The following is a 27,574-nucleotide window of genomic DNA, read 5'->3' on the forward strand; positions in this document are numbered from 1 at the left end:
ATTGGACTATTGATTGTCTGCTTTTGTGAAACAACTGCACAGACTCAAAATACTTCTTTTTGTGTTGAATAATATCTTTGAATTGTCCATTTTTGCACATGTACTGAATGTTGTTAGCTACCTAAATGTTGTACAGAGAACGAGATGTACCGGAGTCAAATTCCTTATTTGGCATGCTCCAACTTGTCAAATAAAAATGGATTTTGATTTGATTCTCAATAAATTAATTTACCTTTAAAGTAGCATTAAAAGTTTTGCTTTGAATGTGACAAATGATAGATATCGTTATAGCCTTTTAGTTTTTAGGATTGCTGTTATTTGCATTATAATTTTTACTCAGCGTTGCTTTTGTTAAAGGTTCAAGAATCTCTGCCTGGGATGTCAACGTGGGAGTAGGCGTGGCGTCGCGGCTTGCCAGTGACGTCATTGGAGAGCTGTTCGAAGTCGTACGGTGCTGAACAGCTATCGCTCGTCGTCTTTCTCCTTCGCTCAGTCTCGCTGGCCAGACTGCTGGTTCGGGAAGGTTGGATTCCCATCAGCTCTTCATTGAGGAGACAATACACGCACGCGCACGAGGACCCCAGACGGTGCACACCTTGGCTTCAACAAATGTAGGCGAGAATCCCGATCCGTACGGTAAGTCATGTTCTCTTTCTAGTGCTCTTTTCAACTAAGCATAACAGATCGCTGGTGATGAACGGACTATTCTTTCACAGTGGAGCTGAGCTCGCGCTTAGTTGAGTCTTTAAAGGCATTTTTGCAACGTGTCTATGGTCAGCGGTCTTCTAGCCGCGCCTAAGGCTCAGCGTAACCGCCGGGGCTTCAATATTTGTATCATATTTGCATGACCCATCTCGCTCCCTGTCTCTCTTACTCGCCTCCCCCCCACCCCACCCCATCCCCCGCGCTCCCCTTTCTTGTGCGTGGGTACACAGTCAAGAGAGATGACCACAGACTGCGATCACAGTAATATTTGTCTTCCTCTGAATCATATTTATATTATTCTGAATCAGAGTCCGACAAATATTACTGTGCCCACTCATGTTATTTGGGTTTCCATAAGCACATGATTAATTTGATTCGGGGGGAAAAAATCCCCTCACCTCGCGATTGAAAAAAAAAATTGGCTCCTCCCCTGTTATTTTGTGATAAACAGAAAGAAACTATTAAGTGTAAATATTTATTTTCCTTCCCTCCAGAAAATATGGTCTGTACTTCAGTCACCAATTTCGTATATATTATAATGCTAGTAAGCCTGTAAAAGGGTAGCAAAAAAAAAAACTGTGTAGCTCTCACCCTTTTCCAAGCTCCTATTATATAGGTCACAGTACCACAGTCATGAAGCATGACCTAAACAGTTTTTGTTGTTTGTACATGCTTAGATCTCAATGTCTCTGTTGGAATGGTAGCATCACTTCATATCTCAGTAGTCTAGGGTGAAAGTAAAGTGGACATTTTACCTAAATGGCAGCGATAAAAGCATGTTGAGTATAATGACTTCAGTCGAAAAAGAAAGGAATGGTTTTGTTGTTTCCTATAGATCCAGCTTGGGCCTGAAGCCCGATTCTTTAATGATTATAGTGGGTTATAATAAAGGCTTTTGATAACCAGGATAATTGCTTTTTGGTGAGAATAATGGCTGTAGGACACTATTCCTGAGGACAAGCAGAAGGCTATGAAAAATATGCTGACATTTTTCAACCATCAAGAGACTAACCTTTACAGGTTGTCATGTACTGTGCAATGTGTGTGTGTTCTCATCTGAGGTGTTATTTGCCTGTAGTTAATCCTCATGCACATGTACAAATCCTTTTGATGGAACTTCATTAACATTGCAGTTAAAAAAAAAGTCACAAAGTTCAACATTCTACACCAGTAAACCGCATTAAAATTACACAGGGTATTTTCAAATGTTTTCCAGCAACGTGGGACATAAGATACACTGCTATTGTAATCAATAACAATATTAACAATACTATTTTTAAGCATAAGGAAAGTTAAGGGCATACACAAGTGATGGATCATCAACTAGCCTCCTGGGGGCTAAATCTTGCCTGCAGGACAGTTCAATCTGTCCCGCAACTGGATTCCATAATTTCGAGGATCAAAAAGAAAATATCAATCTGGTCCACACTAAAGCAACTAAGAACAGCAATAACTGAGCCTATAAAGCCTAATAATACCTTCAGTGTTGTAATGAAATGAAACATATATACAAATAATGTTTTGCCAAAGTTAGATTTTTATTTAATTATTGTTTGAGAGTCCAGCCCCCATGTCCGGCATAGTTGGTGGCTCCCGCCACACAGCATCTTTAAAATAGAATAACAATACAAACCTTGAAAATATATGTCGTATATATTAATAGTAATAGTATATGGGCATAACATGACCGAAAGTGATCCTTTAGTGTCCTGCAAACTGGTAATAGAGCAGACAGGTTGTATGGAGACCGATGACACCTGATAGTGTAGGGTCTGGTTTCTGCAGTGCATCCGTACAGTAAATGTGGAACGTGTCATATAAAATGATCATGCGTACTGTGGCTATTGTCTGCTCATCTGCAAATGTATATTAGGAAAGTTACACTTTTAAGCAATGGACGATTCTAGAATATGATGTTGCATGTTCTCCCCGTGCCGTGTGGGTTTTCTCCTGGCACTCCGGTTTCCTTCCACATCCCCAAAACATGTTTGGTAGGCCAATTGAGCACTCCCTAGGTGTGAGTGCGAATGGTTGTTCGTCTCTGTGTGCCCTGTGATTGGCTGGCAACCAGTTCAGGGTGTCCCCCGCCTACTGCCTGATGACTGCTGGGATAGGGTCCAGCACGCCTCCGCCACGACCTCCGTGGGGACAAGCTGTATAGAAAATGGATGGATGGATAGTTAAGTAATGTGAACGCTGAGAATGAAGTGTCATTAGTTGAGGTCTTGACAGAGCAAGAGCCCATCTAATGTTATCCAGTCTGAGATGTTTTACTGCAATTGGGATCTCTTGTCAAATGTTGGTAATAAGAACAAATTGAGCAAGTTAAATGAATTACATTGAACAATGTAGTAAATGCATATACTATGCAAATGTGTTGTTTTTATAGTACCAATTTATAATGAAACGTTTAAGCATTGTGTCCTAATCACTGTACTACAGCAGATGAACGTTTTATTCATAATCCAATTTCACTTAATTGGTCTAAAAATGTGGAGGCGCATTGGTTAGCACCTCCGCCAGTTCAGAAGTTATTTGGTATACTGTATTTCGTTAAAATCACTTTGCTCTCTGATTGATGATTTGTGTTGTACCAAACCGAAAAATGACTATGTAGAATAACTTTTATATAAGCCAGCTATCTAGGGCTACACAACTTGTTAATTTTACATCTCCACATACAGTACGTAAAAGCAAATGTTTCATTCCAAAATATACAGTGTGGACAGAGGCAAATTCTTCAAGTCAAATTATTTATTATTTTTAGAATATTGCCTGTGCTTATTCTAAATAATGTTGCGCACATGGGCTATTTTTATAGAGAGCACATCTGTGGCAATACGCAAATATGGGCAGATCCTGATTTTCATGTCAAGGCAGGGCTCGCACATGCTTGCCAAATCGCTAGTTCAGGCCATGTCTAAGTCTTGGTGCAAGGTAGACTGCTGAGCTGACACAAAGTTAGTGAATTTAATCAGGGGAAAGGCAGACAGACAGAGTTCTACAGTCTTGTGTGCTGGATGTCAGACTTATTTCATTCATATATATATATATATATGTGAACAGTTGGCATCAAGCTCTCTGAACTATTGGGAAATTAATTAAATACATTTATTTTACTGCTTATCACCATCATCGTCATGATTATATTTTTTTATCATTTTTAAATCCCATTGGCCAGCACAGCTCTTAAGAGTGAGGGGGTTATTTGTGAATGAATGTGAATAGTCTACACCCCATCATGTCGAAATTGTCAATGTATCATTAGCAGGCCACCGGAATAAGAGGAAGAACTTTTTGGTTGGCCGTGACTGAAGCTGTGGTCACTCCCTTATCGGCACAGACATCCATATATCTGATCCTACAGCCTGTGCTTGTCTGTGTGTTGGTAACATCTGCCTCCGAGGGAGGGAATTACACCGTTTGCGAAAATAGAGCCCTCTTCGTCTGCATTCTACAACAGTCACTTTGCATGGTCTAAATAGCTGTTTTGTTCCACTCATTCCACCCACCATGTTTGTTTCCATTTGGTATGTTTGTCTATCCCTGACCAGTGGTGTGCTCTGTTTGCCACCATGTTTGTGCTCTTTTTTTTTTTCTCATTGAGACATGAGGTACAGAAGAGGTTGCATGGAGCAGTTTTGTTCTTCTATGTTTGAAATCAACATTTATTAAGCGCAAAAAATGACATTTTCCACCAACCGTATTACTGTGACTGAATGGTTGTGTATGTTGACAAGGAAGTGCCACAATCTCAATCGATCCAACTGAGCTTAACTGTAAAAATAGTTTCATAAGGACAAATATGTATTCCTCTCAAATGTCAGTCTTCCCAATAACCTTTGGAATTACATTTAAACATTGATTTGAACACATTGCAAACACACATACCGAGTTAACCGTGAGTCTGCCAAATGTTCAAATGAACCAAATTTCCACTTCCAAGCACGTGATTGGGTGATATGCTTTCCGTCAATTTCAGCACAGAACAGATCAGACAAGCAGATACTCTCTGAAAGCCTTTGGGATTAGCTATTTCATTGGCTTGTCACCCTGATTCTCGATTCAGTCGGCCTACTTTTGACCACATCTGGTCATTGCATTGCAGGCTATGCACAGTACTTTAATCTGCATTAAATGAAGGGCTCCTAAAGACTGTTTGGTAAGGGTAGCAAGTCTCAATAAAGCTTCAAAATTTGCTCCATTTTCCACTGTCCTTTGATTTAATGAGCTAGACGATAAATACTCACATTATTTTCATGTCTTGTCCTGTCTGTGTAATGACACATGACAAGCGCTTAAGGAATCACTTGAATTTCGGTTTCATATCCAAAAAGTCAGCAATGTAACCTAAAATAAAATGGACCATGGTCAGGGAGTGTGTTCAGCCAGCCAGCCAGCCAGCCTGCATAGACTTAGGCGATCTTGGGCACACACAGAGTTCCAGCCACTATATGATTACTGCATTTGACTGTTTTAGCCCAAATTGGATGTTGTAGCGCTGATTAGAGACGAGCTATAAATTAACATACACTTACCATCCTCCTCCACCCTCTTCCTGGACCTTCTCTCTTTCATCTCATCATTTACACAAAATATGTCAAAAGTCTGGCTGAGGGGCCATCGATGCAGTAGTACACAGTTTTTTTTTTTTTTATTATTTTGCCTTGTTTTTAGATTGCTTAAAAGAAGAGTGCTTATTTTGTCAAACTGTTATGAGAGTAAATAAAGACTATAGTGTTTGAGGACACGACGAAAAAAAAAAACACTTACCAAGTCAGTATCAAAGAAAAAAACATTTCTCCAGAAATAACTTGATAAACTTTCTGATTGAAGTAATCGGAATAACACGCAAATTCAGGTTCTCAACAACATTAGCTTGTCCACAAGCTCATTTGCCAAGTAAAAAAATCACCAAGGTATCTTGTGTTTTATCTTCCTACATGTAAATGGGCTTTGTCTGGGTACTCTGTTTTTCCTCCCACACTCGAAAAAACATTATTGGTTTACTGTCCTACTCTGTGATGAAGGATCTAGTTGCAACATTCATTATAATGGCAGACAAAATGGTCTGGTTGAGTTCATTCTGCTGTTGCCATCATGATGAATACGTGATGCATATATAAAAATGTGTGAGGCTGTCCTAAAAGACACCATGCAAGTGCAAACCATGACCTCTTCTTTTTCCACTGACTAGCATGCCTGGTTGGAATCTCAAGCAACTTGCCTTTCCATCATTTGTGGTAAAACAATCTCAACCTCGCACTTACTGGAGAATTCCAGCCTCACTGTTTCATGCTTATGACATTCAAATCCTGTCCTTTCAAGTTTGTTGCTGAGTTGTTTTCATTCCTCAAATTGTTTGTCGTTTATCTTGGTGTACCCATTCGACGTGTGTTATTTGTCATAGCATTTCTGTTTTTCCACACATTCTCAATAGTTCTATTGACTGTGGTCAATGTTTGGTCAATGGCTTTGATTAATTTCCCATCTTTTCTTAGCTTCACAATTGCTTCATTTTCACCCATTGACTGCTTTTAGTATTTGTAACGCACCTGAATAGCATGCACGTAGTCTACTCAACAAAACCCAAATCTGAAACTGAATGTACTTGTACACACCTCAACAACAAAACACAACAATCAGTCACAACACAAATGGATTCAGAATAGCGAGAAGTGTAGACAAAGGGAACTATGTAACCAAGCCACCACGGCATTGTGACCATCTGTGCAATCTGAGGGAATCCATGACCTTTATCGGCATCATTTTTCATACATCTCTTGTAGAACATTGCATTAGTGTTTGCTAGTGTTGTGGCTTGTCTGTTTATACATGAATAATAGATGAGCATCTCTTTGCCCACACTAAGTGATTGGTTTCAGCGAGTTTAATAAATAAAACAATCATTGTTTTATTTTTTAATTTTTGTTATTCGTGGCTCTACAGGGGACCAGTATAAACACTACTGTTGTACAGGCCTCATCTGCCATTATATGACTTCCTTTCTTTCACTATTGTATGCCTGCCATCCTCCCGTCAGTCACACTATCAAATAGCTCCTAAAAAGTATTCCAAAGAAAAAATAAATAATTAAAAATAAAAAAAATCTGAGGAACCTTTCTTGTCAAACCTTGCTTATACTAATGTGATTTATACCTGGGTTTTCTATACGACATATTACTAAGAAGACATGTAAAGTCCCGTGCATTCCTATTTTGTTATTGCAAACCACATCTTATTCGACAGTAACGTTTGCTTTCATCTGTCAAATGCTTTTGTTGAATGAGGTCAAATTACAAAGCTCAATTGAAAGTGATTCCCTTGCAAATATACATCAAGTGCATTTGGCCATTTAAAGACAATTAGAATCGTGCACTCAGTGAAATGAGACGAGAAGGAAGAAAGCAAACCGTCCGGAAATGGGAAATGACAGCTTCAACCTTTCACGTATAGTATCCGAGAAAAGTAGAACCTAATGAACACCAATGTTATTATTTTGCATTTTAACAGTAACATTAAAAAAAAAACAGTAACCCACTTGAATCTTCTTTTGCGGGTCATCATTAGCTTTGTCATTATTTCCTGTAGGAACTGACCAAGGTCAACAGCACTCAGGCTTAGATGTAGGATGGAGTGAGATCGCATGGATTTGGAAATTCCCCCTGAGGATGAACTCAATGTGTCTTTTATTGTTGTCAGACCTTTTGGGATTTTTCCTGAAATATACTAGCCATTGTCATGTTACATCATGTCTTTAGGGCTTCATTGTAATGACTCACAGTATGAGACAGACAACCTAGACAAGGTCAACTGTGCAGACACACACGCACACAAACGACACAGAGGAGACGATATAAATATGAACAAAGCATATACAGGCAGTTGTGTTGTTAAAACACACAAATGTTAAAACATATCAAACACATATCATCCTCACACTTCATTATAAATTGCAATCAAGTGTTGATCTGAAATCCAATGAGGAGCAGTGGCAGTAATTGAACCAATGTTATTCCAGTCTGATGGCTGCTAAACCATGTCATTGTGCGTCAATATCACCAATCAAAGTTCCGAAATGTATGTTTGGAGTAACTCTCGATGCAGATTTGAGTGTGAAGCTATATTTAGTGTGTCCAGATGTGCAAATATACACTGAGTGAATGTGTGCAGGAGGGGTAAGTTGCCTGCTGCTTTTGCCAGGTCTGTGTGAACAGACTGTGTGAACACAGAGAGATTATGTTTCCACTTTGGGTCCTGCGTTTACCTCTACTAAAGGCAGAAAGCAGGATTTGGGTTCGGTTGAGATAATCTTTCCTCGTGTGGTTTATATTAGGAAATTATGTGACTTCGTAAGTGTGTGTTGCTAGTCCTATCTTGTTTATTGATTGAACTGAAGACTATATTAATTTCTGACAATTATCTCTGACTGGCTTCTTCTGCAGCATCTGTGATGATGGCACTGCTTGTTGCATCTGATTTTGGAAGATTGTCATTTATTCCTCCTGAAAATGGGTACTATGCTACGAGCAGAGGCATCTTTTTTTAAATGTCACACAAAGCAATATGTTACCTCGATGGGTCAGACTTGATGACAGGATGCAAGATGTATGTATCGATAGTGAGCCGTGTTTCTTAAAAATGGCTTTAGACATTCATGACGAGCAGCCACAACGAGGAGGGACCCCAAAGAAGGGTTTGCAAAGACCACACAGTGTTTTGAGGTACAGCACAAAATCTTTCATTACCTGCATGAACCACATGTCGTTTGGTGACCTCAATTAGTGTGCAAAGAGTGGTGAGGAAGGAGAGAGAGCGAGAGACAGCTCTGTATAGTAATTACTAGTGAGGTGCTGAGGTTAAAGATGACATCTGGACAGGGCGGGCTGCGCTTTTGTGCTGCATGTTAACCTGATTTTCAACTTCCTCTTCTTTCTCATTCTATTCTCAGCCTCACATATGGTCAGTTTTATGTTCAACAAGAGTTGTCGCACTAAAACGACTGGGTGGTTTGAATGAAAACAGGTTCTGTTAAAAATGACCGACAGAACAAGTAGAAAAGCAATACTATGGGAACCAAAAGGAACATGTATTGATCGGGGAGGCGTCCAGGAGGCAGCCTAATGAGATGCCCGAGCCACCTCATCTGGCTCCTCTCAATGTGGACGCATGTTTCATGTACTCTATGTGTGGGGTGTAGAGGAACTGTATTTGCATGCTTGATCCAAGAAGTAGTCATCTCCTGTGCGGCTGTGTTTTCACAGCAGGCCGCTGTTAGCTTTAAAAAAAAAAAGAAAGTAGAACAAATCAATAATGAATAATCATACTGACTCTGCTACTGGTAGGAGTGAGAGCAAAGGGATGGCTCGCTGTGTGTGAGGTTGGTGCAGTTGTGTGTGTGTGTGTGTGTGTGTGTGTACTAGGCCTGACTTATTGCGTGTACCCCAAGGGAATACTCATATACGAGAAAAATCGTCTGTCTGGGTTCATGCTTCCGTGCCCATTGTACACATGAATATAAATGTATTTGCAGGGAGAGGCCTGGCTGCCTTGGCTTTGGTCTTCTGTTTTGATGTCAAAGAATTTGTCAGAGCTGACTTTGCAGTTAAAAGCTGTTTTGGAATTTACCAGTCACATATGAAATATTAGCCTAATGTAGGTGCTTCATTCTTAGGTGGAGATATGTATTCTCAAATTTCTTAAATTTTTTTATCATTAATTAAAAGTTTGGCACATGTAAAAGACAAAAAAAGAAATCAACCACACATAAAATATTAGCCTAATGTAGCCGTCTTGGTTTTTGATATGTATTCTCAAATTCCTTAAAGGTTTTTATTATTATTTAAAAGTTCAGCACATGGAACATTATTGAAATCATAAGCTATTTATTTTTCATAATACAGAAAATTGGTTGGGGGGGCAAAATGAAAATGAATTCACAAAATCTATTCAATTCCCCTCCAAATGTGTATCCTTTTTTAATTATTGTGGCGCTGGATAAATCACTAGGCATGTCATTTTTGTATTTGGCATAAACTCCGCGCTACAGCAATGTCTCGCGTGATAATCATTAACCAGATGTAGCTGCATCAAGCCAGATGGGTGACTCCTGTCCCGGTGTTTAACATAGCGACAGATGTTCAACCCCCGTCCATGTGACGTATGGCTCCACTACACACCGATTGCTTTGGCTTACGTAGAACAAACATTGGCTCCGCACACAATCTGCATTCATCCCAACGTAGACACAGGCAGTTGGGATGCACAAAAGCACACACTATAAGCTTCGCCAGACCGGCGCCTGTATAGATTGATACCCAAAGGGCTACTGACTAATTGTGAGTCATGGTTAAAATCTATTGAATGCAAATGTGATAAGGACATCTATGTTTTACAGTTGGGATGTCTGAGTGCACAGAATGGTAGTACAATAGCAATATAGCAAGTTCTCAAGTCAAGTCAAGTCAAATCGCTTAAAGCGGTAGGAGTAATAATGGTTGAAGAAGAGATTTAATATCTTATTTTAAAAGACAGAGCCAATTGGTTACCACTGGATGAGTGACAATAGATTTAGGATGATGACAAGAACCAGAGTATGAAACTCTAGACTAAAAGTATATAAAATAAGTACCGTATTGGCCCAAATATAAGACGACCCTGATTATAAGACGAGCCCCTCTTTTTGAACACCAATTTTTATACAGAAAATAATTACAGTACATCTGAAACAAATAATTATAACAATGTATTTGAGAGATATAGCATGTTATTTTGTCTCATTCAAATCATGCAAAAACTGTCTATCACATCTTGATATCTGAACATTTAAATATGTAAACTAAAGTGCAATCACATTTGTAAATAATTGGCTTCTGGTTTTTGCTCTGTCTCTCTCTGTCTCTGTCTCTGTCTCTGTCTCTCTCGCTCTCTCTCTCATCAATTTGTAGGTCCTGAAAAATGGTGATGTTGCATGGATTCCTCCTGACGTCACTGAAGTCCTTGCAAGAATAGTTCCATCATGGCCACCTCCTATCATCAGTCTAGAAAAGTTACCATCTGCAGATGGTATAATTGTTGAAGACTCCTATGAACATAAAAATCCAAATCATGTAGTGCAGATTTTAGCAAATCGAAGGGTCTTTTCAAGATTTTTGTTTTGTGTTAATCTCAGTCTTTTGCTTGTGGAAAGACATTTTTTTTTTTTTGTTAATCAGACTGTGGACAGTGTCCGAGGTGAGAAGAAAGTGACTGTTAGTTTGTTATATTAAGAAAGACAGAAATGGTCCTCCACATCACCCCTTACTCCAGTTCCTGTCTTCACTTCCTGGATGGCTTGTCATGGAGCCTGGTGTTTCCCTGTTACTGGCTCCTGGATCAGCTCCTGGCCTCCTGCCTGGCCACTTCACTCGAGAAGCGCCAGCGTTCTCAGGATCCGTGTTCCCTCCTCACTTTGTGTGTCCTAATAATGGTGCCTCTTTACTTGCTCCTTCTCCTCGCCTCTCTGCCTTTTGCTCTCCTGGGCTTTGTCATCTGGGCTCCTCTGCAGGCCATCCGTCAACCCTATCTGTACACCTACCACAGGTTAGTGTTGATTTGTTCCTCTGTGTTTTGAGGGACATAAGCATACAAATCTCAAATCTTTCAAATCTTTAATCTTTTTATAAATGATGCAATAAGTGAATAATAAACAAATGCCCAAAACTTTAAGAATATTTGTTTGGTACTGTGTCTGTGCGATATTCTAAAACTCATAAACTAACTTTTCCCTGTCTTGTTTAGACTCGAAAAGCGCCAAGCTGAACAAGGTGATGCTACGTCAGGGTTTGTTGGGATCAGGGACTGGAGACCTCAGGGCAAGAGCTTCTGTTTCTGCAGTGCCAACGTTTGCCTGCTGCCGGACTCTCTGGCCAGGTTCAATAACCTTTCAGACACACAGAGGAGAGCACGTGAAGTTGGTAAGAGGATCAGAAATGGTGCCTGTCGGCCTCAGATCAAAATCTACATTGACTCGCCAACCAACACGTCCATCAGGTATGTACAGCGCCTATTAGAGATAAGTGCGTATATTTGTGTAAGATACACTGATGTTATTCTTTCACTTGGTGTTTCTCAACCATTAGCGCGGCCTCCTTCAGCAGTCTAGCCACAGGGTTTCGTCGTACTTCTTCCTTGGACCAGCGGCCAGATCAGACACACATTATGAACGGCCCAGCAGACACTGAAAATGAACCACTTGCCGAGTGTCCCATTCACCCTGCCGGTGCTACGGACTGCCCGCTTCATCCTGCAGGAATTCACGGAACCTCTGACTGTCCCCTTCACTCAGATGCAGGAAGCACAACCGTGGACTGCCCCCTTCACTGTGTGGAGAATAACAACAGCTCGGACTGCCCTATACACACCTTGGCAGAGGCTCCAGAATGTCCAATGCACTTTTCCTGTCATAGTGGCCTCGGTAATCATGACTGCCCCAAGCATGGGAAGGAGACGCAAGCTAATCATGACTGCCCCATGCATGGAAAGGAGACGCAAGCTAATCATGACTGCCAAATGCATGGAAAGGAGACACAGGCTAATCATGACTGCGCCATGCATGGAAAGGAGACGCAAGCTAATCATGACTGCCAAATGCATGGGAAGGAGACGCAAGCTAATCATGACTGCCCCATGCATGGAAAGGAGATGCAAGCTACTCACGACTGCCAAATGCATGGAAAGGAGACACAGGCTGATCATGACTGCCCCATGCATCAAAAGGAGACACAAGCTAATCATGACTGCCAAATACATGGAAAGGAGACACAGGCTAATCATGACTGCCCCATGCATGGAAAGGAGACGCAAACTAATCATGACTGCCAAATGCATGGAAAGGAGACACAGGCTAATCATGACTGCGCCATGCATGGAAAGGAGACACAAGCTAATCATGACTGCCCCATGCATGGAAAGGAGACGCAAGCTAGTCATGACTGCCCCATGCATAGAAAGGAGACACAAGCTAAGGCCTCTGCAGAGTGTCCACTTCACACCTCAAGTGTTCAAATCAGCATCAGTGCCCCTGAGCCAGAGCCCCACGAGAAAGAGGCAGGAACAGGGAACCATCAGTCAGGGGAGCTGGCAGGAGGTGATGTGGGCAGCATGACCGCCTCAAGAGAATCCCTTGCTCGGTACCATGGAAGCGATGGCTACGGAGTGATATCCTCGAATAACACCCTCTCGCACGTGCCTCGCACCTCAATATTCAAACGCCCAGGTAGAAAGCGCCGCCATGGAGATGAGACTTTCGACCATGACATTTCTGCATTTTTCCCTGCCAACTTGGATTTCCTTGCCCTACAAGAAGTGTTTGACCATAGTTCAACAACACGACTGCGGCAGCAGTTACATCGCTATTTTCCCTATGTGTTGAGTGATGTCGGGCGATACGGCTGGAAGGGCTGCTGTTCCAGGTTCAAATTCCTAAACAGCGGCCTGCTGCTAGCTAGTCGCTACCCAATCCTGGATGCACGTTATGAGTGCTACCCCAATGGAAGAGGAGAGGATGCACTGGCAGCCAAAGGAGCACTCTTTGCCAAGGTTAGTCACTTGTTCTCTTTTAGATTTTAGGGGTGTATTGTGAGACTTTCTTCCAAAGAGAAATGTATGTGCTTTGGTTCAATACAAGCTAGGAGAACACTGTTATAGACAACTCCAAACCTCTTCTTTTATTGAGAGAAGTTTACTCATGTGTCCCTTTGCAGTCCAAAGCAATGCATAATGTGTTTACTTTACCACTGCACTTAGTGCGAGAGTGCACAAGTGGCTTCATCATTAAGGAAGAGTAGATTTGAAATGACATAAAGTGCAGAGGTCTTAGTGAGTTGAAGAGCTACTTCCAAACTTGTCTTGCATAAGCACGGGGAGAGCACGAACGTAACATCACGCCGAGAGATGGAATTTCGACTGCAGCTCTTAGATTGCTCTCTTTCTCATTTAGAATAGCTTTGTGCATTTATATATATATTAATATTTAACAGTATGTGAGGAAGAATTGGGAGTTTCAATTGAAACCGTAGTATTTTGTTTACTCTCTACCAGAGCTTCATCAATGACGGACTAACGGAACGTCCATCTGTACTGATGGACTGTCCACGACTGGTGAAATTATTTAAATTGCAAATAATGCATGAACAACATTGTTGAAAACATGATTTTAAAAATACTTTAAAAAGACCTTAATTATTGTTTTGGGGAAAACAGCATGTTTTTTTAACCTGGGTTTTAATATATTTGCACTTTATTGGTATGTTTTGAGTCTTTATTCATTCATCTTATTTACTCTGATGGGGAGGGGGGGCCGTATTATACAACGTGGTGTGTTATTCACGGGATTTACGCCGGTAGGTGGAACACTAATGATCCCAGTATCCGCTATTTGGTTTATTGCACATTGTTTGTATGCGCTGGATCCAAATTCAAAATAGTTTTATTACTGTCGAGTTTGACATCTGTACATCAACCTGTGCAGCGTTTTTTTATTAATTATTTATTCAGCTGCACATCGCTCATGGATTTCGTTCCTTGGAAATGTAAGTCGTGGGCAGCACACATTCATTATCATTATTTCCCAGTGGATGTATTTATCCGGAGAGCAGCAGCAGGTCAGCAGCATTTGTCTGAATTGTATCTTGTGGAGAGGTAATGGATTGGAGTTAAAGAGAGAGGGAGAAAGTGAGAGAGAGGCAGAGATTGAATATTAATTAAAAATGTTTCCCTGTAGAGGGACCCAGTGCTTAGTAATTAAAGCTCAGACTCAACACTTATCCCCTCTTATAATTATTCCTACCATTTGTGCGTGTGCGTGTGTGTGAGTGTGTTAAAAGGACAGTATGTTTATTCATTAAAAACACACCATTAATTTCAGTAAGATGCAAAAAATGTTTATTGCAATAAAATCATACATAGGTCTAGTAATCGCTAATTATATTCCGCCTCACCGTACAAGATGCTGACATGTCTGGCATCTTTCTGCTCCAGATAAAATCACCCGATCATAATTTTGCTGGATCAATGACTACAGCGTGTGTAAAATATGCAATGTGTTTTTCACTTGAGGTAATACTAGAAGTTTGTGATAACATTTTTGTTATATTTGCATGTTTTGATTGTTTCTTCCCTGGCTGGCAAATTCTTCTGATAGTTACAAAATGCTCTCTTCCACAATTTGCCTCTTTAGACTAATGTCGTTTCTCCGGACAATCGAATTCTGCAGCTTTCAGCATGCATGTTCTAAAGAACCTTTGATGCTGATGCTTTTACTTCAATTGCAGTCTGGTTGTGCTGACTTCAATTGAAGCAGTTCGAGCTCATAGCATTTCTCTGAACACACCCACGATTAGGGAACAGGGATCCCCAAAATAATTTTGGGAAAAAAAATCCCCCAAAATTGTAACTTATACTCACTCTGGAGGCTTTTTTTCTAACTTGTATTGCGAAAAAGAGTCATTTCAAAAGATAAATGCATTTGAAAAAATATATATAGATGTTAAATACCGATGACTGTCAAATACCTTTTCAAAGCAGTAACATTCACATGAAGGATTCTGCACAGTATGCTAAAAATCTTCCTAAATTATCAGTCTCTTCACTGCTTTCTGTCGTCAAGGCAAAATTAAAACGATCAAGCTTGTGGGAGGAATGAAAGATGAAATCTTGGCTCTCTCTTCATCTGATTTTAATGTTCAGGTAATTAGTTACAGTCGCCTTGGGCCTGTGCTGATTGAGGCTTTTGTAATTCATCTTGATTTGGCTTTTTGTGTGAAATCGTTGCTCATGTCTCATTTTAACTTCTGCTCCTCTCTGAATACCCTGTGATGAGAGATACAAAATGAAATAAAATTATTTCATAAATTAGAGGCTAACAAGAGGCTTTTTTAATTTCCAATTGGGGTTTAGAAAGTGTTTTTCTTTTTTTTTTTAAAAGAAACTCCATGTCATCAGTGGGTGAATGAGGAAAAAAGTGCAAAGCACTTTGAGTACCAAAGGTAGAAAAGCACTAAACAAGTACAGCCCATTTTTCATTTGCATAGATCCAAGAGTTCCTACGATTTCACACCAATGGAAGCACCTGCTGAGATAACAAAGTAATGAAGAAGTCTAATTTTATTTCTAGACTATCATTCAAAATCAACAGAATGATTAACTAACTGCCTGCCAGTAAATGGCTAAAGGTTCATACAAAACCAAACATTGGTAAATGTCATATTGGTCGTTTCTCACCCAAACATGACTTAATGGTCCAAACCAATCGCAGGGCACATAGAAACAAACAAACAACCATTCACATTCACTCACACTTAAGGAAAATTTGGAGTGGATATTTAAAATGAGGCCATTAAAATCAAAGACTCAAACTCAGGTCATGATTGAGTCATCCTTGATGGACCTCTGCCAGTCCAAATACCAAAGGGAAAGTATCGTCGCATATGCAGGGGAAACCGTTTCAATAAACAATATAATATGATGATCCAATATACTATATGACCTTATTTTCCGGACTATAAGGCGCCCCGGACTATAAAGTGCACTGTTGGCTTTTGAGAAAATTTGAAATTTTTAGGTGCGCCTTATAGTCCGGAAAATACGGTACAAAAAATTTTCTCTTATGCTTGTTTGAGATGACTATTGTGTTGTTGTACCTTCTCCCCCACTGATTCAATCCAGCTTGTGCCGCTACTTGTGGATTGTACTGTGCCGGTATCTGAAACGCTTTACAAAAATTCCCCGTAAAGTTGTTGATCATTGTTTTTATTCACATGATGTAATATTTGTGTCTCCAGGTTCATGTGGGCACTTCCCATCAAGAGCAAAGCGTCGTGGGATATCTCACATGCACTCACCTCCACGCCATCGAAGGTATCATACTTCAGCTGCCAAAGCATTTCTTTACACCAGGGGTGTCAAACTCATTTTTTTGGCGGGCCGCATTGTAGTCATAGCTTCTTTCGGAGGGTCATTATGACTGTCAACCCAAATAAATGTATGAGCACCTCATATTATATACAGTAAAAGCTACAAAACTAACTCGTTTTCAAATCAGACGAGTAAAAACTGGTCAAAGATTTAGAAAAACAGATATAATTAAAAGTGAAAACAATTTGCAATTCTAGTAATGACACGAATTTGATGCACATAAAATGATGTGGTGGGCCGTATCTGGCCCCTGGGCCTTGAGTTTGACACCCGTGCTTTACACCATACTAATTTTACACATCTAAGTTTTACTTTGTGTCAATGTTTTGTTTTAAAGGTGTAAAAATGTGTGTGACCAGAACTAGACATTTCAATTCTGTACAACATTCAAAAAGCCACATGTAGGAATTGTGTGCACTGAAATTTCAGCCTTCTTCCTCCTGCAGTTCCCATGGCGACTGTTTCAAGCTGTTTAAAGCGTCACAGACCTATTTAAAGCTCTGGTCAATGGCTCCCTCATTTTTTACTTAAGACATGTCTCCCACCCTTGCCTGATATGTTGAGCTCCTCTTGCGTTGCTCGCAGGTCCAAACATAGCACTGTCAGGGTGGTTACTAAATATAGATTAAACGTAAGGCCCTTGGGGGAGGAGAAGAAATGGGACTAAGGGGGAGGATTGGCAGGGGTAAAAAGTACAAAATGTATTTGCCTCTCAGAAAACAGGGCCCTACAATATGTGAACATCCTTCAGTTGAAGTCGATGGGCACTCAAAGAGAAAAATTTTAATGCGCAATTATGTATGAGTTTTCTTATTCATCCATCCTATTTTCTACAAGTTATTCTGTTCAGGGTCACAGTTAAACTGGTATCAATCTCAGAGAGAGAGGTTTGGATTAGTCAGCAGTTGATCACATTGTATTCACATTATTCGTGGAAGTCTAGTTTACCATATTTGGGATTTTGCCATTCTGGACATTCCAGTGGACCCAGTGCGTTTTCTTTAACATGTCCCACCCACATATAAATATTGTATGACAGAAAGTTCACAAGAAATTAGACTAGGTAAAAGCAAGTCTAAGTTGTGGCACAGGTGGTGTTAAATTTGGTCGAGGCGCAGTTAGCCCTCCACTCTCATGTGATGAACGTCATTGTATTTCATTCCTAAATATGACAACACCATGCATAGAACCTTTGAAACATTGTAGAAAACGGTTGAGTCTGCACTTGGAGGTGTCCTGGGAATTCAAAAATTAAGGCCCATAATTGTTGTTTCTTCCTGTTTTTTGTGTGTGTATGATTTATTATTTCTACAATACTACTGCGTTTAATCAAGTTGTCAAGTTACATTATGGAAGTCTGAATTATGAAACTGGACACAAACCAGACTTTCAAATTATATGTAAACAGTTTCATTCCACAAAAATCAATCTGTTGAAAAAATAGCAATATCATACCCGGATTTTTTAATTGGAAATCAAATTTAACTCGCTTGTGTCCGATGAGATCAGCCACGTTTTATTCCAGTCTCCACTGCAAATTTGACCTGCAAGTCAATTAACGCTGTACATGCATGAAAAAGGAAAGCCAGACAACAGAGCTAAGTTAAAGCGTCTATTTTTGCCGAATCGTGCTCACCGATAGTTACTGGCAGGTGTTTCATGTAAGGCAGAACCACCACTGACCACTTTGCAGCATTTATTTCAATCAATTACAGATAATAAAGACAATGATGGGTGTTGAATGCCAGATTCTTGTGTGTGTGTTTACTGGAGCTGATGGCTTCGAGAGGAAGAATACACGCTGGACTGATCAGCTGTATTCCTTTTCACTCAGCTTGTTGAATTTAAGTTTAAGGCCCCTTTTTTTCCACCTTGCTGTTCACCGGTAAACAGCATGGACGTGAAAAAGCTCTGCCTGCCTTTGGTGTTTGGGTTAAGGCCAGAGAAAACCCAGACGTACAGCTGTGATAATGGAAAATCCGGTACAATGCCGAAAACAGCGTAATGGGTTACTATCGTATTTGAGGACACATGAGAAATATAAATTACAGGCGAATAAGGGTTCTCGACAATGCGTAAAACAATGTGCATTAAACGCTTCAGAGTAAAAAATAAATAAATCCAAAGCACGCAAGCAAATATTTTGACAGCGCTTTGTTTTTCACACCATCCATTATTAGACTTTATCACACCTACCTTCCATGTTGAGCTTCTCTCATCCTTCAGCACCTTATTTTTGTCTGCTTGGCTGGAGTAATCGGACTTAAAGTACATTGCATTAGCAGAACCCAAATGTTTAGGAAGTTGTACAGTTCAGTTGCGTGGTTCACATTGATACTGTTCAGAATAATGGGCTGTCATCCTCTTTGTCGTTCTGAAGTGACAGATCTTAATGTGTGTGAGTGCACTCCCTTTACTATTAATTTTTTTATATAACCATCAGGCAACAACAGTCAGATGTGTATTTAACTCCTCTCAATAACTCCTATCATAATAACTACTATTTAATAATGAATGGCGGTCAAATTTAAAAGGTTAGAATGGCAAGACTCTCAGGAACTTAACAATGTATTGTTATAAAAACAGTTTCTATTCAGAACCGAAATTGTAACAATTCATATTATATATATTTACAGTTTTTATACAAATTATATACAATTATATAGATTATGTAATGTCAAATATAATGGCAACACAATTATCCGGCTTATTCATAGGTGTCAAACTCAAGGCCCGGCGGGCAGATACGGCCCGCCATATCCTTTTATGTGGCCGACGAAGACAAATCTAATTCATGTCAGTGCTAAAATTACAAATTGTTTACCATTTAGAAATATTTGAATATTTTTTACTTGTTTCAGGTGGTTTTCATTGTCATGATGACTAACACAATGTTTCCTTTTCTTCTCCGTATTGTGTGTCAGGTGATGCCTCTGTGCGATGTGAACAGTTGGACTTGTTGCTCCAGTGGGGGGCAGAGTTCCGCCAGGCTTCATCACATCATTCTGAAGGGGAAAAAGTTCTTGAAGACCTTGTAGCCTTTGATGTCATTCTGGGTGACCTCAACTTTGACAATTGCTCTTCAGGTATGCATTCAACTATTCTGTGATAGAACACTGTGTCTATGTTTATATATTCAGGTCAATGTCAAATTCCTGGGTTCGGAATTTTGCAATTACTCCTGGATATAGGACTGTCTCCGAAAATTCGAATATTGTGATAAAGTTCTTTATTTTCTGTAATGCAATTAAAAAAACAAAAATGTCATACATTCTGGATTCATTACAAATCAACTGAAATATTGCAAGACTTTTATTATCTTAATATTGCTGAGTATGGCTTACAGCTGGTTAATTTTGGTCAATCGTTTTCAATTCTTACTTTCTAGTCGTCACAGATGTATTTGACGTCTTTTGCCACTCCTCACTCCAAAAGTTTTAAAAGTAACATTTTAAAAGTAACCCTCCCAACCCTGCATGGTCACCACTTCCTGCTTTCTTCCGTGCTGCCTGCTTTCAAACTGACCGCAACGATACCAACTCCATCTCATCACAGAGGCGTGAACAAAACTGAGCCATTTATATACCCCACTGTGGCAAATCGATGATGTTACGATTTCAGAAATGACGACAGGATTCCTTGCTGAAAACCTGAATCAGAAAGTAGCATCTCTGTGGACCTTTTTGTGGATGCGGTTGATGTTGGTCTATCTGAATAATATTTGTATTTTTTTTCAACAGAGGACAAGTTGGAACAACAACATGCACTTTTTTCTATATACAAGGACCCGTGTCGCCAGGGGCCAGGAGAGGACAAACCATGGGCTTTGGGTAACAATACACACACATGACAGCTCTTGTCACTCATTTAAAACTCATACAGTCTGGAAACTTAAAGTGACAGGATATAAACAATACAATAATCTGCTCTCTGGCTAAATCAGCATGCCTTTTAAAATTAAATCCATCTGGAATAGCGATGATGCATGGGAAAGTTTTGGTCTGGATAGAAAGTGTTATTTAGGCCAGCGGTATTTCAGGGACAAGTGTGTGTTTGTTCATCAATGCCTTATTTATGGAGATGAGATTTTGTCTCATGGACCAGCACAACAGATCAGGTTGTGTCTCTTAAAAGTATTAAAGTACAGAATCAAGAAATGAAGAGTGAATTAATGAAAGATTGTGGGGAGGATTATCTTATTTTATGAAGCTTATGCAAAAAAAGATGAAGACTAACACAACACAATAACCAAATCGGCAGGCAGCCTGCCAGCCAGTACTTATGAGAAGCAGGATGCATTATTCGCATTTCATTTTAGGACAATTCGGAATGGGGATCTGATTCCATGATATTCTAGAAGTAAAATGAGCATTTACTAAATTGATTTACGCAGCTTGTTCACATTATGGTTGCAGATGTGCAAGGGGGGTATTCCAGAAAGAAGGTTCAACATACTCTGAGTCTATCCCTGAAGTCTGAGTTGACTTCCTCTTAGATGGGAGACTCTGAGTATTCGGTTTCAGAAAAGCTGATCTGAGTTAGTTAAGAGTATTCCGTTAACTAACAAGCATGTGTGATACAGAAGGAAACCAGATAACCAGAAACTGGCAACGCACGGAGACACTATTATTATGTAACACTGTTCAAACTATATTTATACAAGTGTGTCATAATCCGGGTGCCCTAATGGGATTCAGGAAAATTCATGTAAGAACAGCTACAGAGCATGAGGAAAATGTTTAATTTAAAGGAGTATTAAATCATATCTTGAAATGAAGAATTAATTAATTTTGTGTGCTACTATGTTTTCTGTCTGTATCCTAAAGCACTGTAATGTGTTTATTCTGTACCATTGTAAAGGTACATTGCTGGATCCCAGTGGCCTTTATGATGATGAGGTCAGTTCACCAGAGAGTTTACAAAAGTAAGTCACGTATACAATCTTCCTATGTTGTTGTCATCGTGTTAGAAAGTTAGGGCCCTATTTTTGCAAGTCTAGCACAGGTAGGGAAGCAGCTCAATTTTGTCGTAGCTGTTTTACTTTGTACCTTCCTTCATGACATTTTTTATAGTGTTTGGATGGGTGTCTTTCTGTGTTGCAAATATTCATCAAATATTTCATGCATCTATCATATCTCATGTGCATCATAGAGTGATGGAGAACGAGGAGGGCAGAAAGGAGTACCTGGTGTTTCCTCCCAGTAAAAGCCATTGTCCCTCCAGCAGCCAGAAGGGAAGGAACATTCCACTTAAAGGCAATGGACGCCGGATTGACTACATCCTTTACAGTGACGAGGGCCTCCAACAGGACTGGAAATTGGTACGGCTTGGAACTATTGTACAATAAAACCAATGTTCAGGGGTATTTTCACTAACTAACTAACTAACTAACTAACTAACTAACTAGATAGATAGATAGATAGATAGATAGATAGATAGATAGATAGATAGATAGATAGATAGATAGATAGATAGATAGATAGATAGATAGATAGATAGATAGATAGATAGATAGATAGATAGATAGATAGATAGATAGATAGATAGATAGATAGATAGATAGATAGATAGATAGATAGATAGATAGATAGATAGATAGATAGATAGATAGATAGATAGATAGATAGATAGATAGATAGATAGATAGATAGATAGATAGATAGATAGATAGATAGATAGATAGATAGATAGATAGATAGATAGATAGATAGATAGATAGATAGAAAGATAGATAGAAAATCTAAAACGTCACTTGTAAAACATGACTTAAAAAATATACTGCTGCATGACGCCACCTTGTGGCAAAACATGGTGACCCATTATGGCTTAAAAATTAGACCAACCATGGAGGTTGGGTCAAATTGACCCAACATCCGGGATTTGGCAAAACAACAATTTGTATGTACTGAACGGCCCAAAATTGCAAAAAGCGTCCTGAGCCCAATTTTTAACCCAGCCTTTTTAACAGTGTAGGCAAAATCAGCCAATTAACCCCCAAACTGATTCATGCATTTTCTTTGATTTAAAACTGTTATAATTGTTTTAGTCTTCCATCATGCACTTAAAAACTTCTTCTGGCAGCGTCATTTTGACTGCTCCTTTCTCATCTGCATGTGAACTAATGCTGACTGATCCTGATTCCCTCCTCTGTGATGAAAATGAACAAACGTTACATTGTCGCCTCACCGATCACCTGGAATCATCTACAATACAGAACTTTAACCCAAACATAATCATGTTTGTGTTGAAGAACACTGGGTTTTTAATTTGTTCCATAAATGGGTTTGGGACCTGAAGTGAGTGTAGAGATTTGGCACCCCTGAACAAAATGCCTTCAAAGATGTGCTACTTGTGCTTTTGAATGATTCATCATGTGGACCTTTTCCCTTTCTTCATAGGAAATAGAGGAGTTCAGCTTTGTAACACAATTGGCTGGCCTCACCGATCATCTGCCTGTCGCCATGCGATTGGCAGTCTCCACAGGAGAGGAAGACTCCTAGAATGACCACCTGTATTTGTCGGAAATACTACCATTGAAGCGTGATGGACAACAAAGATGAACAAATTATGTTTTTATGGATAAAGAACATCTTGAGAAGGAAGGTTTTGAGTGGCCAAAATGGAATATAATCCCATGGATAGGGGATATAAAATATGAAACTGTGACTGAGGGTTGGGTCAATTCCAATACAAAATAAGAAGAGTAATTTCACATCCACCTTGCACACTAATACTTGTAATTTGCCATTGCCAGTGTCTGATATCATCTGGCCTCTTCGTTGCTTGCACTGTGGACAACACACTTCTATTGCACCCCAACCATGAATAAATTGTTTCGAGTAGTTTGTTAGTTAGCGAGCAGTGTCCATATTCACAGACAATGTTGGGGCTTACATGGAGGCATTTTGCTATTTTGATTCAAGGGTGCCATAGTGACTCAAACAACATGAAGTGAAAGTGCACCTTAATCTAGATCTGCACAAACATTTACTGGATTACAGAGTTCCTTGGCCTGTGTGCTGCAGCTCCACAAAATTGTATTGTCCTTTTTTTCAACGCAATGTGCTGATGGTAGGGGGGACAGCACAGGGGGTAGACATCGGTCACATTTGGCTGATGTCGAATTGGTCTATCTAGGCCTTAAAGTTGAAGTCAACCTCAAAATTTTCTTTACAATAGTGTATGTGCACCCCCACTAGTATAAACACAGCATTCTGGTTAAAATTTGTGGAATATGAGTTTGTGGAATATGAGTTAAGCAACAAAGATAACCGACTGAAAATGACATTACAGTGGCTCGGTGCACAGGTCCAATCACAGCTCACCAGTTTTCTGAAGATGAGACGTGATTGGCTGTGACCTGAGCAACTGTGATTTTATTTAATATAGACAAGTAGCAAAATCGCTGCTCCCTGAGATGACTAAAAACAAGTAGATTTGGCCTGTTTGATTTGCAAACAAAATATTAATCAGAACATTGTTTCGACTAGTTGTCTTGCACAGAACATATGAATGAGAAATGCTTGGTGTTGACTTTTTGTTCACCTTTGAAATAGACGAACAGTCGGCCATTCAACTAAAAAACGATGATGGTTTTGTGCTTGGGGGACGTAGTAAGAGAAACAACTGCAACTAGAGCTTCTACATCTGTGTCACTGTGTCATGCTCCCCTCCCAAAAGGCAGTTTACTTGTCATTTACCTTACCTGTCCCTTACCTCAACAAGTGTCTTCTTTAACAAATACAATGATAACTGAAGAAACTAAAGTAGTGTGATTTCTATTGTTTTTTTTAGGGGGTTCAAATCCTTGCTTAATAGAATATAAACCATTTTAAATGAATAACTATTTAAAAAACATACGGGAAAAGGTTTTCCAATTTCATGTTTGTAGCATGTTTTACAGTTTTGACAAGTGAAATAAAGAAAGAGGTTTTTAAGCTTTTCTGATGCATGTTGGAAAATGGTATCAGTTTACAATTTTAATATAGCAACTTGATGATACGTGCTTGCTTGAGTATGCATACGGAAATATTTTGGAATGTGCCCTTAGACTTACACACACTCACAATTATTGGGCACCAATGCGACTCTGCTGCATGTTAAACTCCACCAGTTTAATGTTATGTGACTGCCATATATTCTCGAATAGCCATATCGGATATCCTGCTTTACGATGACAAATGTGATCCCACGTGGTTTGGCACAGACCCCACATGAAAAGAGGATGTGAGGTGTGGCAACTAAAAGCCATCTTGGGTACTTTCCAATATAGTAATATGTTTTATATAGTTCTTATTTATCTACTTCCAGAGTGGCCTATGAGGATGTCACAAAGAGAGATTTTGGGGGGGTGACTACCACTACCGCACACTACAGCATTACTGAAATTTGAAGCGACACACTTTTTCACTCTTAAACTTAAATGACAACTTGACGTAATCTTGCTTTTCAGGTGTTTTATAGCGTGTGTTAAACATTGGTCAACTACTAATGACATGAGAAAGATTTCTGAATTTTAATAAGGAACATGAATAATAACCTAAATCTATATAGAACCTGAACAATTATTATTGACATATGATGTTTGCTCTTTGAACAATTTATTGAACTAGTAACAGTTTCATTGATTGATTGATTGATTGATTGATTGATTGATTGATTGATTGATTGCTCGATTGATTGAGTTGGGCACTAAATTAAACTTTTGTAAGTTTTGACACAGAGGTGTTTGCAAGTCCAACCTGAATTTACACATTTCAGAGCATATGAACTGTTGTTCCTACAAATGAGAGGTAACATAGGACCATGTTCGTATTTGTATTATAATGTTTGCTCTGACCAGATCAACACACACACACCTGCCACACTTGGCTGCCCTTTACTCTCCTTAATGTCCTTTTAGGGTACACGTAAATGTTATTTATTATTGTTATGATGTTAATAAATGTTTTCTTTATAATTATTATTTAAAAAACTATACATGTTATAGTTTTGAAAAATGAATTCATGAAATAGGCCTGGACAAAATGATGGTACCCCAAGAAAAGATTAAAAATAATACAGCTTAGAGCTATTCTGGAGAGGCCTTCCGAGAGCCTGGCTTGATAATCATAGAAAGTCACTGTGGAAGGAAGAGAAATATGCTGTCTGAAGAAATTCGTCTTCAAACATTATTGTAGACTGCTGAAGTAGTTTCCGCATTAAGAGAGGACAAAAACACCTTCTCAGAGGTGCAGAATTTTTACTGCAAGTTACAAAAATGTCTCGTCATTGCCTCAAAAGGTTGTGCAACAAAATAAGGGAACCTCACTTCAAAAACAATTTTCATTTATAGTTGTACTATACTTTTGTATGTACTTTTCATTTATAATAATTTCATGAACAATGGGGTACCAACACATTTGTCTATGTAGTGATACCAACCATATATGTACTGAGGATAAAACATTGACATGTTTGGTTAAGGAGTGAGTAGTAATATTCTGAAGCGCCAGTAAAAGTATTTTTCCCCATAACGGTAGCGGTGGCCCGCGCACACCGAGCATACTCACAGTGGTACATCATTTATGATAGTCTCATGATGATTGCACACACCATTCTCAAAGAAAGAAGAATGTGGAGGAATTGAGAGGTTTTCAAGGTGTTATTATCAAGTGTAGTATAGTTATTAATAACAAAGAAGTATGGAGATGATTTCATAAGTACACACGTTAAATATTAGCATATACTGTACGTGAAGTTAGCCATGCACCAAGTAAAAATATTACCTTTATATGAAGGATTATTGGTGATGATAGTGATAACAATGACATGCCATGATGTCTTGTCATCTTTGAGTGTCACAATCTCTTGTACGTACAGTACAACCTCTTTAACACACTGGTACTTAGTTTTGTTGGGTTTGTATTAGATTCCGGTCAAAGCCTGCATAGTTTGATACAGACACCAAATGGTGCCTTGCGTTGTAATCAGGCTCAGTAAAGTCCATATAAAATAAAGTTTCCACTTGAGGTAAAGTTTAGAATACCACTAAAATTGTCCTTGGAATTCACTCTAATTTTTTCCCCACGTAACACAGATTCAGTTAGGGCCCAATGGAAAAATACATGGCCTTCTTTGTATCATTGATTTGGCCTCATGACTTAAATACTGCAAATATACAACTTGAAGAAAATCTTTTAGGGCCATTTTGAGTCCCAGGCCCTTAGCTTTACCAAGGGTTTTCTCCCGACTCTGAAATAATTTCACAGTTACGGAGAGGAATTTATATTGTCTCCCAATGAATAACTAGCCTGCAATGAGCTTTGCTTTCTAGATGCATTAAACGTTATCTAGCTTTAAGTTTGTCATCAGATAAGAAATCTTTTGTTTCACTCTCCTTTGTAACTTTGTCTTCTGCAATCTTTTAATGTTGATCTTTTTAAATATTTATGCCTCTTTTTTTCTACTGGAGTTTGTCATGCTTGGTTTCAGTTATGTACCTGAAGAATCACAGTGTTTTTTTTTTCTTTAATAAAGTTTTTCATTTGCTTTAAAACAGACAAACTGTCTCAAAATCTGTGTTTAATTCTTTTGATTTTGTAATTTTCTGAACATCTCATATAAACCCATTAAATAACATTCATTTACAAATGTGATTGCACTTTAGTTTACATATTTAAATGTTTAGATATTAAGATGTGATAGACAGTTTTTGCATGATTTGAATGAGGCGAAATAACATGATTTTCTCTCGAATATATTGTTAGAATCGTTTGTTTCAGATGTACTGTAATTATCTTCTGTATAAAAATCCAATTAGGTGTTCAAAAAGCACATACCTTGCCCTACCTTGTCCATGACACCTAAACTAAATAATATTCTAAAACAACAGATTACCGTATTGGCCCGACTATAAGACGACCCTGATTATAAG

The 27,574-nt window shown here is 39.1% G+C and overlaps 1 protein-coding gene across 1 annotated transcript; it reads left to right on the top strand.

Moving 5' to 3' along the window:
* The first annotated feature begins 404 nt into the window (after positions 1–404).
* On the top strand, positions 405–27,204 carry smpd3 (sphingomyelin phosphodiesterase 3). The gene is made up of 10 exons (XM_088379517.1): positions 405–636; positions 10,653–11,286; positions 11,485–11,736; positions 11,826–13,284; positions 16,527–16,602; positions 19,584–19,745; positions 20,400–20,489; positions 21,520–21,583; positions 21,811–21,979; positions 23,058–27,204. The coding sequence occupies exons 2-10, from the start codon at positions 10,985–10,987 to the stop codon at positions 23,157–23,159; spliced, it is 2,676 nt and encodes an 891-aa protein (XP_088235643.1). The 5' UTR covers positions 405–636; positions 10,653–10,984; the 3' UTR covers positions 23,160–27,204.
* Positions 27,205–27,574: the final 370 nt, after the last annotated feature.

Source organism: Syngnathus floridae, chromosome 6 (genome assembly GCF_059516105.1).
Source record: "Syngnathus floridae isolate MCC-2025c chromosome 6, RoL_Sflo_1.0, whole genome shotgun sequence".
NCBI classification, from domain to species: domain Eukaryota; kingdom Metazoa; phylum Chordata; class Actinopteri; order Syngnathiformes; family Syngnathidae; genus Syngnathus; species Syngnathus floridae.

Bases quoted from the DNA above. Each gene is read 5' to 3' on its own strand.
- smpd3 (XM_088379517.1), top strand. From the start codon at position 10,985: ATGGTCCTCCACATCACCCCTTACTCCAGTTCCTGTCTTCACTTCCTG. The intron at 13,285-16,526 runs GTTAGTCACTTG...TTGTGTCTCCAG, and splicing joins AAGGAGCACTCTTTGCCAAG to GTTCATGTGGGCACTTCCCA. The intron at 16,603-19,583 runs GTATCATACTTC...ATTGTGTGTCAG, and splicing joins TCACCTCCACGCCATCGAAG to GTGATGCCTCTGTGCGATGT.